Below are 14108 nucleotides of genomic sequence, written 5' to 3' on the forward strand. Positions count from 1 at the left end.
AAATTGCTTCGCTGTCTCATTTCAACTTCGTACTATGTTCTATATTTGGGTTAGAAATTTCCATCTGTTAATGAGACTAGGGCCAGAATTTTCTCATTGGCATGGGGGGGGCGGCGGGCCCTGCATGCCGGCGTGTAAAATGATGCACGGTGACATTGGGCGTGCGTCCCGACATCACCGCGTGTCATTCCAATCTTTTGTTCGGCGGGTGCGCGCCGGCCAAACTGTAAAAGGCCTGTTAAGGCCATTAATAAACCAATTTAAGTAATTGACAGGGCTGCCCGTCCAACCTTAAAGTTGGCGGGAAGGTGAAGAGCCCAAGCAGCCTTTGCGTTCTTCAGGAAACCTCATCCACGGGAGGTTTCCTGAAGGTTTAATTAAATAAATAAAAATCTTTTTGACAATTCATAAACATGTCCAGCTGTCACATGAGGGGACCTGTCTGAATAATTTTAATCTTTTTTTCAAACTTTAAATCTGAACTTAATCTCCCTGAGGCAGCTCCTCAGGGAACATGCGTGAAGAGTGCAGGCCCTGACTCTACCTCCTCCCCTCCGCCCGCACAGGTAGTGCTGAGCGCTACCGGGCGCGTGTCACGCTGGGCGCTGCCCATGTAAAATGGCGGCGCGCAGGCGGCAATCGGCTCCGCGCCCGCTCCCGACCGGCCCGCCCGACAGGCAGAAGATTCTGCCCTAGGACAAGTTGCTTTCTAACCTTGGTGAGCTGAAGAAATAATTAACTTGCCAATGTTATATCCAAGTCTGTCAGTTTTAATTTTTCCTTCTGTGGCTTTCCTTTGTTGCCTGTCCACAACCTATTGGACAGGGTTGTTTGGTCTTGACGAAAACCGTATTTTATTCTTTTGCAGTGAATTTCCTCAAGTCTGTTTCTCTTATTTTTTTGGCAAAGTTAATTTTGTGGGGTCTCAATGAATAAAAGCTTTTTATCAGCATTATTTCTTCCACAATGACAATAGTTACCTTTTTTAGCAAGTTCACAGGTTGAATTAGCAAACGTACTACGATTTAAATTAAATGTACATTCTGCTGCTGTTAAATTGCAGAGTACTGACAGGGTTATACCTACATGCTGTCATGGTTCACTCTGTAATTCAAATACAACTGTACCTATGTAGGCATGCTCACAGAAAACTGGAGCACCCAGGGTCTGACTTTCTTCATTTCATTGCACACCCTGAACCCTAATGGTCTGACGGTTAGAATGTTGGTGGATGCTCTCGTGTGTGTGTATAGCTCTGTAGCGTTCTATGTCTTTTCCACCTGTTGTTCTAGGATTTGGTGAAAAGTGATCAGCCTTGACTGATTGCCCGATGATATAAAAGCCTGCCAATATCCTGTGTCAAAACTAAATCAGTACACCTTCCCTAATAACATATTCAAGTGTCCGCCCCCCCCCCCCCCCCCCCCCCCCCGCCACCCCTTTCTGGCTTTCAATATTCCCATGAAAATTGAAAAACACTGCCCTTTGGTTCATACATTAAAGACTGAGCTGATAATTTATTTAGGTTTGCCACATGACGTTAATTTCAAGCTTGTATGATGTTGTTTTATGCCTTTCTGCCTAGATTCTGTGATCAACCTACAAGATTTGCTCACTCAGAGTGCAGGACCACAGAATTTTGCCTTGTCATCAAACATTGAGCGCACACCAAGTATGTCTTCTGGTAAGGAAAATGTTATAAAGCTGTACAGAAGGAGGTAATTTGGTCCATGGTGGCATCTGTGACAGTTCTTGGTTAGAGCAGTTCAAAATTCATCCCACTGCCCTGCTCTCTCCCATAACTACATCTTTCTCTCTTCCAAATGTTTATGCAGCTTTCATTGAAAAAGATGGAATCTAGGCAATGATTGATAATCAAATAAAATGCTGCATGCAAATCAAATTGACAGTTTCTACTTTTAAAAGAAAATGGAAAAACTAATGTTGATATTTTATTTCACCTAAAAATTAACAGACAGAATGAACAAATTTGCATTTGTATAATAATCCTGCACATCTTTGCACCAGTCCTTACCATTCAATGACTTACTCTGCCCAACATATTAGATTGGATACTTTGGGCAGTATAAATAGGACATAGAATATAATACATTAAGTAATAAATTTGGATTCAACATGGAACCAGTGGGGTAATAATTCTGGGTTTCCCATAACAGGATTGACAGAGTACATTCATCAGGCCAATACCAGACATAGGAAACGACAATTATGAAGATGCTGAGACCATTTCTATGAGAGTAGAGAAGAATAAGAGGAAATTTAATGGAGATTTTTCAAACCCAGGATGCAGAGTATTACTTGAAAAACATTACAGTTTATCTTGCCTGACTATTTGTGTGTTTACATTTAGCAAGGGAGTGGAACATTTGGTATCAATATCAGCCAGTTTTGCTTTCATCTAAACTCAATAGTATCTGAGAGCTGGCAGAGAAAATACATTTAAACATTCTCATCTGTGTTTGAACTCTGATTCCAAAGGGTGAAATAATAGTGTTCTAATCTGCTGGTTTGCTCATCCCTTTTAACTGCTTTGTTTCAAATGCATATGCAGACAAACAGTTTTTGTGAGGCATTGAATTTTCAAAATTGGTCAATATATCCAATTTTGTAAAGATATAACTTGAATTCTGCCGTCAAGATGTACCACTCACTGGACGTTGATTTTTGTTTCATTCTAATTCAGTGTATTTTACGTTGCAGTTAACTCCGCTCTCCAAGGACCAACTAACCCTCAAGAAGGATCCCTTCGAAGGTCTAAATCAATTGGTGAATTTGTTCCTCCAGAAAACCCACCTGCCAAGAAAGACTGGGTACCTGACAATAAGGCATTGTTTTGCATGGTCTGTTGGAAGGAGAGGTTTACCATGGTAAGGAAGGAATATAAACCAAACTTCATTGCATCTTCCAACTTTTTTTATTATTCTCGTTCAATGGTTTCAGTGAACTGCCAGAATAGAAACTGAAACCAGACTCCTTGTACTGTAGCCTGTGTTGGTCTCTGGTGGCTTTGCACTTTTGAGCTTACCGGGCAAAAGGATGGTGAATGTTGAAAAGAATTGCATCCACGTCCAGAAGATTAGCAAATATTTTACCATCCACAGTTTGAAGTACTACATACCATTTATCTTGTGGACTTGCAGACGCAAGTAGTTGACAACAATTGTGCAGCAAATTATTTGCTAAGTCATTTTCGTCTGCAGGAAGAAAAATCACTTTTGTCATTTTTATGATGATACAGCAGCTAATCCCAGAATTTGTTTTTATGAACAGCATTGTGGACAGTTGTAAATGAGCTCTACGGTGGTCTTCCACCATTCTGTTGTGATTCCATTGTATTGGGGACTTTGTGCTATGCAAATCCTCGTTCAGCCTTTTTTTAATTTTAAAGAGACAACTGGGATCCCCAACTTGGTGTCTTAGCAAGTGAAATAACACTGCTACCAAAGTGATGTTACAAGTGCCCGTTGAGCATACGAAAGCAGTAAGCAATTGCCCAGATCAATTGCTTCCTTAAAAGCCCTATAGTTTTTGCTTAAAGGTGGCTCTTGTGTTTCTGGAGTGATCTCAGATTTTTCCTCGGAGACAAATTAAGCAACAGTTTAGCAAAACCAACTGAAGAACACGGTAAAAGTAATGCAGTTGGCCCTGATTAATCTCTGACTGGAGGGACTATGAAATAAAATAGAATGTGAGAGTCTGCAGTGCTGGTTAAAACTTTGGGTCCTTTGTGGCTCATGGATTGGACCTGGATATTCATTCTTTGTACAGTAATTCACACAGCTAACAGCAACTGATTTGCTGGACTGCTGTTATTTTCTCAAACTGAAAAGTCCAAGCATGAATGTACCTTGGGTAATAGGGTCAGTTAAAAGAGATGAAGGGAGGAGCAAATTTTAAGCCAGTGTTTTCATGAGGGAGGAGGAAAAACCTCAGTTATTGTTGTCTTGCTATTTAAAAGGTGAACTTGTGTTGCATTTTTGAAGTTTTATCATTTTATTTGTAGTCATTCTATATTTTCCCAAAAGCAATTTACACCCTGGGCAGAACTTTATGGATCCCTGTTGGTGGGCTGGAAGGCTTTCCTGCTGCTACCTATCCACTCCTGACTTGTGTGAAATTTTAAGGGGTTGGGGTAGGGGTGGTGGGGAAGGTGAGGTCTAAGGTGGCCTGTCCACCCTTGCTTCAATCGAGGTCCTTAAAAAGCCAGTTTTTAGCCATTTAAGGGGTGCTTCCCATCTGGCCACTGGGAGGTCAGGGATAGTGGGTGGTGCTGGGGGAGAGCCCGGAAGGTTACCCTGCTCGCGCCTCAAGCCAGAAAGAGGGCACCTCCCTCATGGGCCCCCTTTGCCGATCGCTCACGCCATCCTCCCCAGTGTTTGCACGCCCCCGCTGCCCTCCTCCACCACACCCGGCCTTTCCAACCCAATCCCTCCCACTGGGCCTCCCCTCCAGTCCCTGCCATGAGACTCCCCCACCCCACACCATCTGCACTTACCTTAGACTGGGGCTTCCAGCACTTAGAATTTGGGGACTGCCTGTAGTTCCAACAGTGACCACCACTCCCAGTGGCATTGTTGGGAGTACAGAGCTGTTAGTCAGTCAGATTGGCCAGCAGTTCTCTGAAGTGTAACCTCCTCCCAAATGAGGGCTGGAATCCCATCTCCAGCCAATTAATGCGCTATGGAGCATTAAATAGCTGCAGGGCTGATGACATCGGTGGGATGCATTTCCCGTTGACTTTTTCAGTGGGAGGAATCATCACCGTCCAAAATGTCCTGCCCATTAAGTCTTTTATCCAGCCAATTAATCTGCATTTGTAGCAATGTCTGGCTGTCATTGATTTGGGTTGTTTAGTTTAGATTGTGATCTGACTGCAAGAAATGCACTTTCATGGGTTGTTAGCCTCAAATATAATTTATTTGTTGCCTCAGCCTTAAAATACTTTTCTGTAGAACTGAAGATTCTGGCATTTTGCAATACTTCTCTGGCAGAATGCAAATTTTTTACAATAAAAGATAAGTCTGAACAATAACAAGAATTAAATATTCCCTATTATATAGTGTTGATTGTCTCTGAGTCAGATTTTATTAGAGAAATCTCTTAAGTTCCTTCACATCCACAATATTGTGCTTCCTTATACAACAGTTAGCCCTTAAAACCTTCCTTATTGACCAAGCTTTTGATCACCAGTTCTACTGTTTCCTTCTTTGGCTCAGTGTCAATTGTTGTCTGTTTACATCCTTAAGTGTTTGGGATGCTCTACATTAGAGGTGCCATAGAAATGCAAGTTGTTGTTGTTAGGAATAGTCTGTGACCCACCTTCTTGGGACATGCCTCTATTGTTAATGGCTATCTAAGTGTATGGAAGATTCAAATCCAGAGCTTCCCTGATTCCTTTGTTGGTAAAGGCAGCACATGGCTGCATGCAGATAAAAAAGACCAAGGTTTATGATTCCTGGTCTATGCTGAGTTACCTGATCTTTGCCAGGCCGTATTACTATTGGTGTCAGTGCCATTACATTAGGGAGGGGAAAATCAGCCATGGATAGTTGCTGATGATTATACAGTAGCCACTGCAGAAATGCGTGTGTGAAGGAATTGGGACAGGATAGGATTGTGCTCTGCTGTGATAGCACCCCCCTCCCGTCTCCAGTGATAGAATTGCTTGCTAATATTCATTATCTGGGCTCTTGCACCATAAAGAGCGACCTCTGAGACCAGTATACTATAGAATGCCCAGGGAACCTGTGGAGTCCATGTCTTGAGGAGTGTAATTTTTTATTCATTGGATGTGGGCTTCGCTGACTAGGTCAGCATTTATTGCCCATTCCTAATTGCTCCTGTTCAGGGGGCATTTTAAGTCAACCACATTGCTGTGGGTCTGGAGTCACATGTAGGCCAGACCAGGTAAGGATGGCAGATTTCCTTCCCTTAAGGACATTAGTGAACCAGATGGGTTTTTACAACAATCGGCAATGGTTGCCATGGACTTTTAATTACAGATTTAAAAAAAAAATTGAATTCAAATTCCACCATTTGCCCATGGTGGGATTCAAACCCAGGTTCCCAGAGCATTACCCTGGGTCTCTGGATTACCAGTCCAGTGACGATACCAGTACACCACCACCTCCATGAACTAACCAAAAAGAATAGAGTATTAATCTTTCTTGAGACCAGTATACTAGAGATGCAGGCCATGGTGAATTTTGTAAGTGTTTTTCATTAGAATGCAGGACCTTAATACAGTGTTGTTTCAATCATTGTACCGCATGTTAATATTTAGCTTTCTTTCTTGACCAGTTCAATCGACGACATCACTGCAGGCGCTGTGGGCGTGTCGTTTGCCAGTCTTGTTCAACAAACAAAACGGTGGTTGAGAACTGCAGGGAGAGCCCAGCACGAGTTTGCGACCAATGTTATGATTCTTATCATATAAAGTAAGTAATGTCTCAGCTATAGTCTTGATTTCAGGTGTAACATCAACAATACAAGGGGCATCAGGGAAATAACTACTTATTTGCGAATTACACAGTGACCATCTGTATTTTGTGCTTTGGGATAACCTGGTGAAAATCAGTACTGCTCAAATATTCCATGAAGGCAAGCTGTTATAGAGGTTTAATATCTCAAAAAAACTGTTCAGCCACTTTTGAGAAGAATTCTAAAAGGTTGAAACTTTATTTTCCATGGCAGTACTGTAACACACTGTGTTAATGCTTTATTGCTGTTTCACAGAATGGTAAGACATGGAATATATATGTAAATTGACTCTGTGCACCCCTTAATGAAGCATTAATGTTGAAAAAACTAACACAGCTTTCATGTTTCTAAAGCAAATATTTCTGAAGTGAAATCTGCTGCACTTTTGTTTTGGAGTTTTGTTTATGATTCCTTCACACTTTTCATGATGACAAGTATCTACTACATCTACTGCAGCAGACACTTTAGGTCGGTGGTTCTCAAATGTTTGTTGCTTGAAGGGCCCTTTTTAAAATGGATTAGTAAGCACAGATTCAGCACCCCCCAGACAAACTAAATTATGATGCTACCAGATTTCTCGCACGTTTACTTTTCTGAATGTGAAGTTCATCAGTGACCTGTTAAAGGGACTGGTATGAAATTTTGTCAGGGCTGTCTTATATTGTGATCATTGAGGTGATCAGTGATGTGAAAACCTTCATCATCTTATAGGTTTAGTCCTCAGCAGTCACATCTTACTTCCTTTTTTTATGTTTCCAATATAAATTCTTGTATCTATATTTAAATTGCCACACAGTACCACCACTGACAGGAGTGTGCAATTACAGAATGATTTCCTTCCCCCACGATAGTTCAGGGATATCATTCAGTGGTGATGAAGGAAAGATTTAGGGCCCTCACTGCTGCCATGGTTAAGGTCTGTAAGTAGCACAGACTGGAGATTGAATCTTTAATTTGCTACTTTGGCTCAGTTCTGCACCCTTTGGTCATTTAGTCCTACTTTCCCAGTCAGTAGAAACTGCCAGGCCTTGTACAACTATTAGCCAAGGGCACTAAAGAACAGATCCCCAGTTAAGGCATAGGGCAGAATTTTCTCCCCATCTGGGGGGGTTGGGCGGGAGCAGACGCGGGCGGGCGCACAGCCGATCACTGCCTGCGATTGGCTGGGCGTCGTCATTTTGCGTGGGTGGGCCAATTAAGGCCTGCCTAGTATGACGCGCACCTGGAAGCGCTGAGTGCTCTCTGTGCGGGCGGGGGGGGGGAGTGGGTTGAGTCTGGGCCTGTGTTCTTTTGTGCATGCACATGAAAGAGCGCAGAAATCTCCCTGAGGCACAGAGCTGCCTCAGGGAGATTAGTTTGATTTTTAAGAATTTTAATAAAGAGAAAAAAAATTTTAAGACATGAACCCTCATGTGACAGTGTCACACGAGCTGGGACATGTCAATGAATTTTAATCGCCTGTGGATGAGGTTTCTTGATAAATGCGAAGGCCCCTTGGGCTCCTCGCCTGTCCCCCCAACCTTAAGGTTGGACGGGCAGCTCAGTTAATTATCTTAATTGGAATTTAAATGGCCTCAATAGGCCTTTGACAGTTTGGCGGATGCACAACCGACTCCCTGCGCGCCTGCTGAACTGAGGATCTGAATGACGCGCAGTGGTGTTGGGACCCATGCCTGATGTCACCGTGTGTCATTTTATGAGTTGGCGAACGGGCCCGCCCCCACTTGCCGAACAGAAGATTCTGGCCATAGTATTCGTCTTGAAACTATTCATTGGTTACCAGTAGAATTTGGTACATACAGCCTCCAGAAAATGTGGATGGATGTTTTTATTTATTGACAAATTTTAGTATTAACTTTTTTTTAATAACAAGTGTATTTTTCATGCTGCTCTTCTGTGAATTTAACTTATTGACGAAGTGAATGATTCATGGATTTGTAAGTGAAGTCATGTACCATTTTAACTACTTTGTTTATAGAAATTGTCTTGAAATTTATCAGTTATTCAGCATGAATACAGGTGCAGTACCAAAATTCCAGCTGTCTGAAAACCGGACGTTTTTGAAATGGCGTGCCAGCCTAGCTCCAGGGTGTGTTTTAGGTTCAGGCTCTGTATCAGCTTCAGGTACTGTACAGGTTCAATGCCCAAAATCCGGGAAAATCTGAAATCTGACATGGTCTTGGTCCCGAGCGTCCCAGATATTGGACATTGTACCTGTATTCTATACATTATTTTATGATTTTTGTTCACTGTGTGTTTATTTTTATTTCCTATAGTGAGAAAGAACAACTAGATCAAGGAGAAGGTAAGAACAACAACTAGATGATAGTTTGTGAAAATATTCTGATTTGTCTTCCCAGCTGAATGACCTATGTTTACAATTCTATTTCTGTGTAATAGATCCCATGAGTTGTGGTGAAGGTGGTTCGGATCTTGCTGTAGCACTGCAGATGCCGCGGGTCTCCGAAGTACAATGGCACTTGACTCTGAACGAAGATGAGAATGAAAATGAGCGCTGTGAGTTTTTCTACGAGCAGGTGAGAAATATAAACCTGTTGACTTCTTGGTCTTGTACCTCCCTTACACTAGTTGCAAGAGTGCCCGACGGTTACAGATTCAGTTAGATGCAGTTTTGGGAATATGAAACTCCGATGTGTTTTGCAACCATAGCAAATGCAGTTTGCTTCAAAAGAAACCAAAATAAAAAAACTTGGAATTATATACTGCCTTTGTCAAGATATCCCAAAGCCTGTGTAAGCAGTTTGACTCTGATGATAAATACGGTTTGCAGCATATGTCATTTATTGTATTCAACCAAATTGAGAGAGACACAGTCTTTGAGCTGTGCATATACAGATAAATAATGTTATTGCTTTTCCCCGGGTAGACAGGTAATCTGCGTTTTAACCCAGAATCTCTGCAAAATGCTACGAAAAACTTAAGATCTTTATACGCTGTCTCTCTCACTTTCATTGCTGATTCATTATGGCATGACAGTGAACATTACTGTGAACAAGACCCCCAGAAAGGAAATACTTCCTGCAAAAGAACAGTGCCAACTTATTTATCATCCTATCCTATTGTCTCACTTCCTATCTCAAGACTGTCTTGTCTATCTTGTTTTGCAACGTGGCCACAAAAGTAGGTCTACAGGCATGAATCCCACATCTTGCAGTTTCAGCAAAAATTACCAACATATGAATTAGCAGCAGGAGGAGGCCATTCAGCCCCTTGAGCCTGCTCTACCATTCAGTCAGATCATCTCTGATCTGATTGTGGCCTCGACTCCACTTTCTTTCCTACCCCCTGTACCCTTTGACTCTCTTGTCGATCAAGAATCTGTCTGACTGAGCCTTAAAAATATTCGATGACCCTGCCTCCGTTGCTCTCTGGGGAAGAGTTCCACAGACTTGCGACCCTCTGAGAGAAATAAGTTTTCCTCATCTCTGTCTTAAATGGGAGACCCCTTATTTTTAAACTGCATCCCCCTAGTTGTAGTCTCTCCCACAAGGGGAAACATCCTTTCAGCACCCAGCCTGTCAAACCTCCTCAGGATCTTATATTAAACAGCGCTGTCAGCTAATTTAAACCCTGACGCATTAAATCCTAAAGCACCATGGGGATGGGCAACTTTACTTAATTATTTTTAGCCACATTAAATCTGTAAGTAATAAGAAACCAAAAACTTTAATCATATACGATTTGACCACTTCCTAATCCTACATGTAAATGTATATGTAATTAGAGTATCTTCTAGCTATCAAATTTTTGAACTGTAGTCACTCCTGTTTCAAAGCTATTTTGCATCAGCAAGGTTCCACAAAGCAGCGCTGTGATCTGTGACCAGCTAATCTTTTTTCTATGGTGTTAATTGAGGGATAAATATTTCATGGACAGTGGGAGAACTGTGCTCCTTTCTCAAATAGCATCTTTAGATTATGTATACCCACTTTGCCCATGGAATCGGGGCCTCGGTTTAATGAGTCATCTGAAAAAAGTCACCCTGAGCAATGTAGCACTCATTCACCACTACATGATAAGTGTCTGCCTCGATTGTGTGCCCAAATCTTGGGCTTGCACCCACAACGTTCTGACTCAGAAGTGTGAGTAGTACCACTGAGCTGGCATTTAGAGCATGGTAAAACATAGGAGACAATTTGGTGGAATTCTTTTAAATGTTCCCTTCTGGGAAATAAAATTAAAGCATCTATGAATATCTGTAAATAATTATAATAGAGCTCCCCAACAGCTTGCTGGAGAAAGGCACTAGTTTGAACAGTACTAAATCATTTCGAGCTGGAGGATGTTTCCTCTCGAGGGGGCACAGTTTAAACATAAGGCGTCTTCCGTTTAAGATGGAGATGAGGGGGAATTTCTTGAGGGTTGTTAGTCTTTGGAATTCTCTACCCCAAAGAACAATGGAGGCTGGGTCATTGAATATGTTGAAGTTGAGTAAGGTGAGATTTTTGATCTACAAGGAAGCCAAAGGTTTTGGGAGACGGGCAGAAAAGTGGAGCTGAGGCCACAGTGAGTTCAGCCACGACCTTATTGAATCAGGGAACGGACTCGATGGGCCGAAAAGCCTACTCTGTTCCTATTTCTTCTTGTTATGATCTTATGATGCAGTCATGATGGGCCACATGGCCTCCTTCTGTGCTGTAACTATTCTGTGATTCTGTGATATATGACGTAGGTTTCAGGATTGATCCCCGGTCTGTGCAGAGAGGTATCTCAACTGGGACAGCAGACAACATATCACAGTTGTTCTGAATGCCTGTGAACTAGGCAGGAGATATAATTATCCCAAGGTTACTGCTCGTGACTCTTCCATGGAAAGCCCTCAATTTCCTGTGGCATCTTATCTACCAGGCATTGAGGGGACCCAAGTGATGGGAACTGAAAGACAAGCTGTTTTGAAATCCAGTTTCACTTTCTTGCAGTTTGTTTCGGACTGGGTGCAGAAAATGCTTGGGAAAAAAATTGGTTTTCGAAGAATAGTAGGAAACCTATAGAAATGAGAGCATTACATAAAAATGTGAAAACTGTTTGTTGTAATCTGTTGTTCATCTGTTAATCTGTGAACTGTTGTTCACAGGCTCCCAGTGCTTCCTTGTGTATTGCCATCATGAATCTGCACAGTAATAGTATGGTGTGTGGCCATCAGTTGATAGATCACTGCAGCAGACTGTCTCGAGCATTAACAAACCCAGAAGTGGATTCCTGTCTTTTAATGGATATCATGAAGCAACTTCTTTTCAGTGCTAAAATGATGTTTGTGAAGGCAGGAAGGAGCCAAGACCTAGCCCTTTGTGACAGGTGAGTCACATTGTCATTATGTTTGGAAATACTTCCTTGGAAACTGGGATGCTCTTTATATAATAAAAATCTGCTGTATTAAAAGTTGGTGCTGTAGATCTGCAGCATACTGTGACTTATCCACGGTTCTTCACTCATCCACTTGAATTTGTTTTAAATGTAGCTTGCCCTCTCTTTCCCAAGTGGCTCAGTAAGTTCACTGTGTGGCATTGAGCCACTTTTACCAGGAAGCTCCACTACCGGACTTGTGCACAGTAAGGAGAGTAATACAAACAGAAATTGCTGAAAATACCCAGTAGCTGAAGCAGCATCTGTGGAGAGAAAAACAGAGTTAATGTTGCAGGTCGATGACCTTTCGTCAGATCCATTGACCTGAAACATTTTCTGTGTTTTTAACTCCATGGGTGCTGCCTGACCTGTGGAATATTTCTGGCATTTTTTGTTTTTATTTCAGGTTCCAGCATCTGTGATATTTTGATTTTGTGGGTGTTGTTTGGACATTTCCTGGGAAAGCAGGAGAGAAATATTAGTCATAGCTTTTCCTCCTGATGTGCATTCAGCAACCCCCTCCTAGAAGTATATGAATGTTGAACGAGGACAGATCAGGGTTGGTAATATCAAACATAGCTACAGCCCCTGCACACACTTCGTCCACACTTTGACATGCAGAATGGCCATTTATTGCTGTGCTTTAGGGCTGCTGCTGCCCCCAGCACCTTAGATCCTTGCACCAATATAACTTGCATGCATCAAGGGAGTAAATGAGGAGGTTAGTAGTGAATATCTTGTGCATTGGTAGTATTGAATTCTGCAATAAGCGAGCATCACTGGTTTGTGCCCAGTTTTTGCCGCCTCTACTGTACAGTGTTATGCAACAAAATCAGCATCAAACGAGCCTAATTTTAAGCAAGATTTTATTTTGGAGTGTGGAGCACAGTACAACAGTTGACTCGGTGCTTATTCACTTTCAGCCTTTGCTCAGATCACCTTATTACTTGGTTTGTTAACAACTTGTGTGTTGCACTTTTTTCAATTCACTTGCTCCTCATAAATCCATTGCATCCTTATAATCAGGTTTCTAGATCACCTTTAAGCAAGAATTATTTGAGTAATCATAAACTTTGATGCTAATAGTAAACAATTCTTATTTATGCCCAAATATGTTCTGGTTGTTCTGGACATGTATCTGAATCTAGCTTCAAGCAGCAAGCGTTAGTTTTCCTGGGTTTACTGCGAACAAGAAGTTTGTCATATTCGTAATGTAGCCAACAGTTGCAGTGTAGATTTTAACTTGACAGTCTTGTTCCATTTAGGAAAGTAGCAAAGCGCCTTGGTGGAAGCATTATTTAGCCATAGTTAAAACTTGCATTCGGTTTTGTATAAAGTCTAAATTTCATGCATTTAAGTTTTGCCACTAAAAGGGAAATATTAAGTTCAGTGATAACTGAATAAAATGTAGCTGAAGGATAAATGTTACAATTGTATAATGCTTTAGCATGTTTTTAGATTCACGTTGAAAGAGCTCCACAACCAATTCATTACTTTTAAAGCCGAGTCACTATGGTTTCCCTACCTCATAGAAGCGACGGGACTTCAAAAGTAGATTGTTGTTCTTGAAGCACTTTGGGAGGCTCTGGGGCAATTGTCACAATATAAATGTAATTTTATTTGTTACATTTTGTCCATGTATTTGAAATGAGGTAGAGAAGGCATGTTGTGAACCTCACATGCCTCAGTCCTTTATGTTGTACTGCAAAACTTGATCACTTTGGAGAGTTGCAGACTATAGCCTGCCCATGTACAACATGGTGACCCTGAAGAGCTAGTCTGAGTACTTGTTCCACTTGCAAATGTGTGGAAGATTTCTGTGGCATCTTTTCCTATGAATTTGTCACCTCAAAAGAAATAAAAATTAAACAAACTGTCCAATAAACTCTGCATTTCCTGTAAAGGCGCTCTTTCAAGTTTAATTTTCTGCTTTCTGTCACTTCATGCAGTTATATCAGCAAGGTGGATGTAGTGAAGATTTTAGTTGCTGCTAACTACCAGGATGTACCTTCCCTGGAACAAATCCTTAAACCAGCAGCCATTACAAGACTGAGAAATAAGCTTTTGGAAACTGAATACTACGCACTGGCTGTTGAGGTTTGTGAAGATTTTTTTAAAAATCGGAAATGCATTTGGTAGCTGACAAAATTAGAACAGTTGTGGAGATTTCCAAGTATTGGGAAATTGCCTCTCTGGACTACAAGCTTCTTGCAGTGATATACAAAAGCTTCACATTAATGACG

At 41.6% G+C, this 14108-nt stretch overlaps 1 protein-coding gene across 5 annotated transcripts in view; it reads left to right on the forward strand.

The window, feature by feature from the left end:
• Positions 1 to 14108, forward strand: part of zfyve26 (zinc finger, FYVE domain containing 26) — a 75793-nt gene that overhangs the window by 42578 nt on the left and 19107 nt on the right. For all 5 annotated transcript variants that reach the window (XM_078563225.1, XM_078563227.1, XM_078563229.1 and 2 more), the window contains exons 27-33: positions 1586 to 1684; positions 2722 to 2888; positions 6322 to 6458; positions 8778 to 8806; positions 8902 to 9038; positions 11597 to 11817; positions 13815 to 13962. In XM_078563225.1, coding sequence (XP_078419351.1) covers positions 1586 to 1684; positions 2722 to 2888; positions 6322 to 6458; positions 8778 to 8806; positions 8902 to 9038; positions 11597 to 11817; positions 13815 to 13962 — 938 coding nt within the window. The remainder of the gene's footprint in view (positions 1 to 1585; positions 1685 to 2721; positions 2889 to 6321; positions 6459 to 8777; positions 8807 to 8901; positions 9039 to 11596; positions 11818 to 13814; positions 13963 to 14108) is intronic.

This window comes from Cetorhinus maximus, chromosome 18 (genome assembly GCF_964194155.1).
Source record: "Cetorhinus maximus chromosome 18, sCetMax3.hap1.1, whole genome shotgun sequence".
NCBI lineage: Eukaryota > Metazoa > Chordata > Chondrichthyes > Lamniformes > Cetorhinidae > Cetorhinus > Cetorhinus maximus.